Here is a 338-nt window from a genome sequence, read left to right on the forward strand (position 1 = left end):
CAGCAGCCCAATGGAGTCCCCCCCCACCTCTGCAAAGTACAGGCTCTTGTCTTTCACTGCATAGTCGATGGCTGTCAGTTGGACCACTTTGGCCAAGGGCAGGGCCCGGTGGGGAGGAAAACCTTGGGATCCAGCCGTTGTGGGCAAGTCCTTCAGGTAGACCTGGAGGAAGGAGGCAGCAATAGGATGTGGACCATGCTCCCCTGTCAGTGATGAGGATGGCAGCCCCCAGGGCAGGCTCTGGAGGATGGTACCTGCACCACGGCTGCCGGTGACACCAGGAGGGCAAAGGCTGAGTCGTGGAGGGGGAGGCAGGGGGGGGCATTAAGAGGCCCAGG

The 338-nt window shown here is 61.8% G+C and overlaps 1 protein-coding gene across 1 annotated transcript in view; it reads right to left on the minus strand.

The window, feature by feature from the left end:
- Positions 1 to 338, minus strand: part of LOC104412130 (low-density lipoprotein receptor-related protein 2-like) — an 8,937-nt gene that overhangs the window by 2,521 nt on the left and 6,078 nt on the right. The window contains exon 13 of the mRNA XM_010022747.1: positions 45 to 162. Within this exon, the coding sequence (XP_010021049.1) occupies positions 45 to 162 (118 nt within the window). The remainder of the gene's footprint in view (positions 1 to 44; positions 163 to 338) is intronic.

This window comes from Nestor notabilis, unplaced genomic scaffold (assembly GCF_000696875.1).
Source record: "Nestor notabilis isolate BGI_N333 unplaced genomic scaffold, ASM69687v1 scaffold14179, whole genome shotgun sequence".
NCBI classification, from domain to species: domain Eukaryota; kingdom Metazoa; phylum Chordata; class Aves; order Psittaciformes; family Psittacidae; genus Nestor; species Nestor notabilis.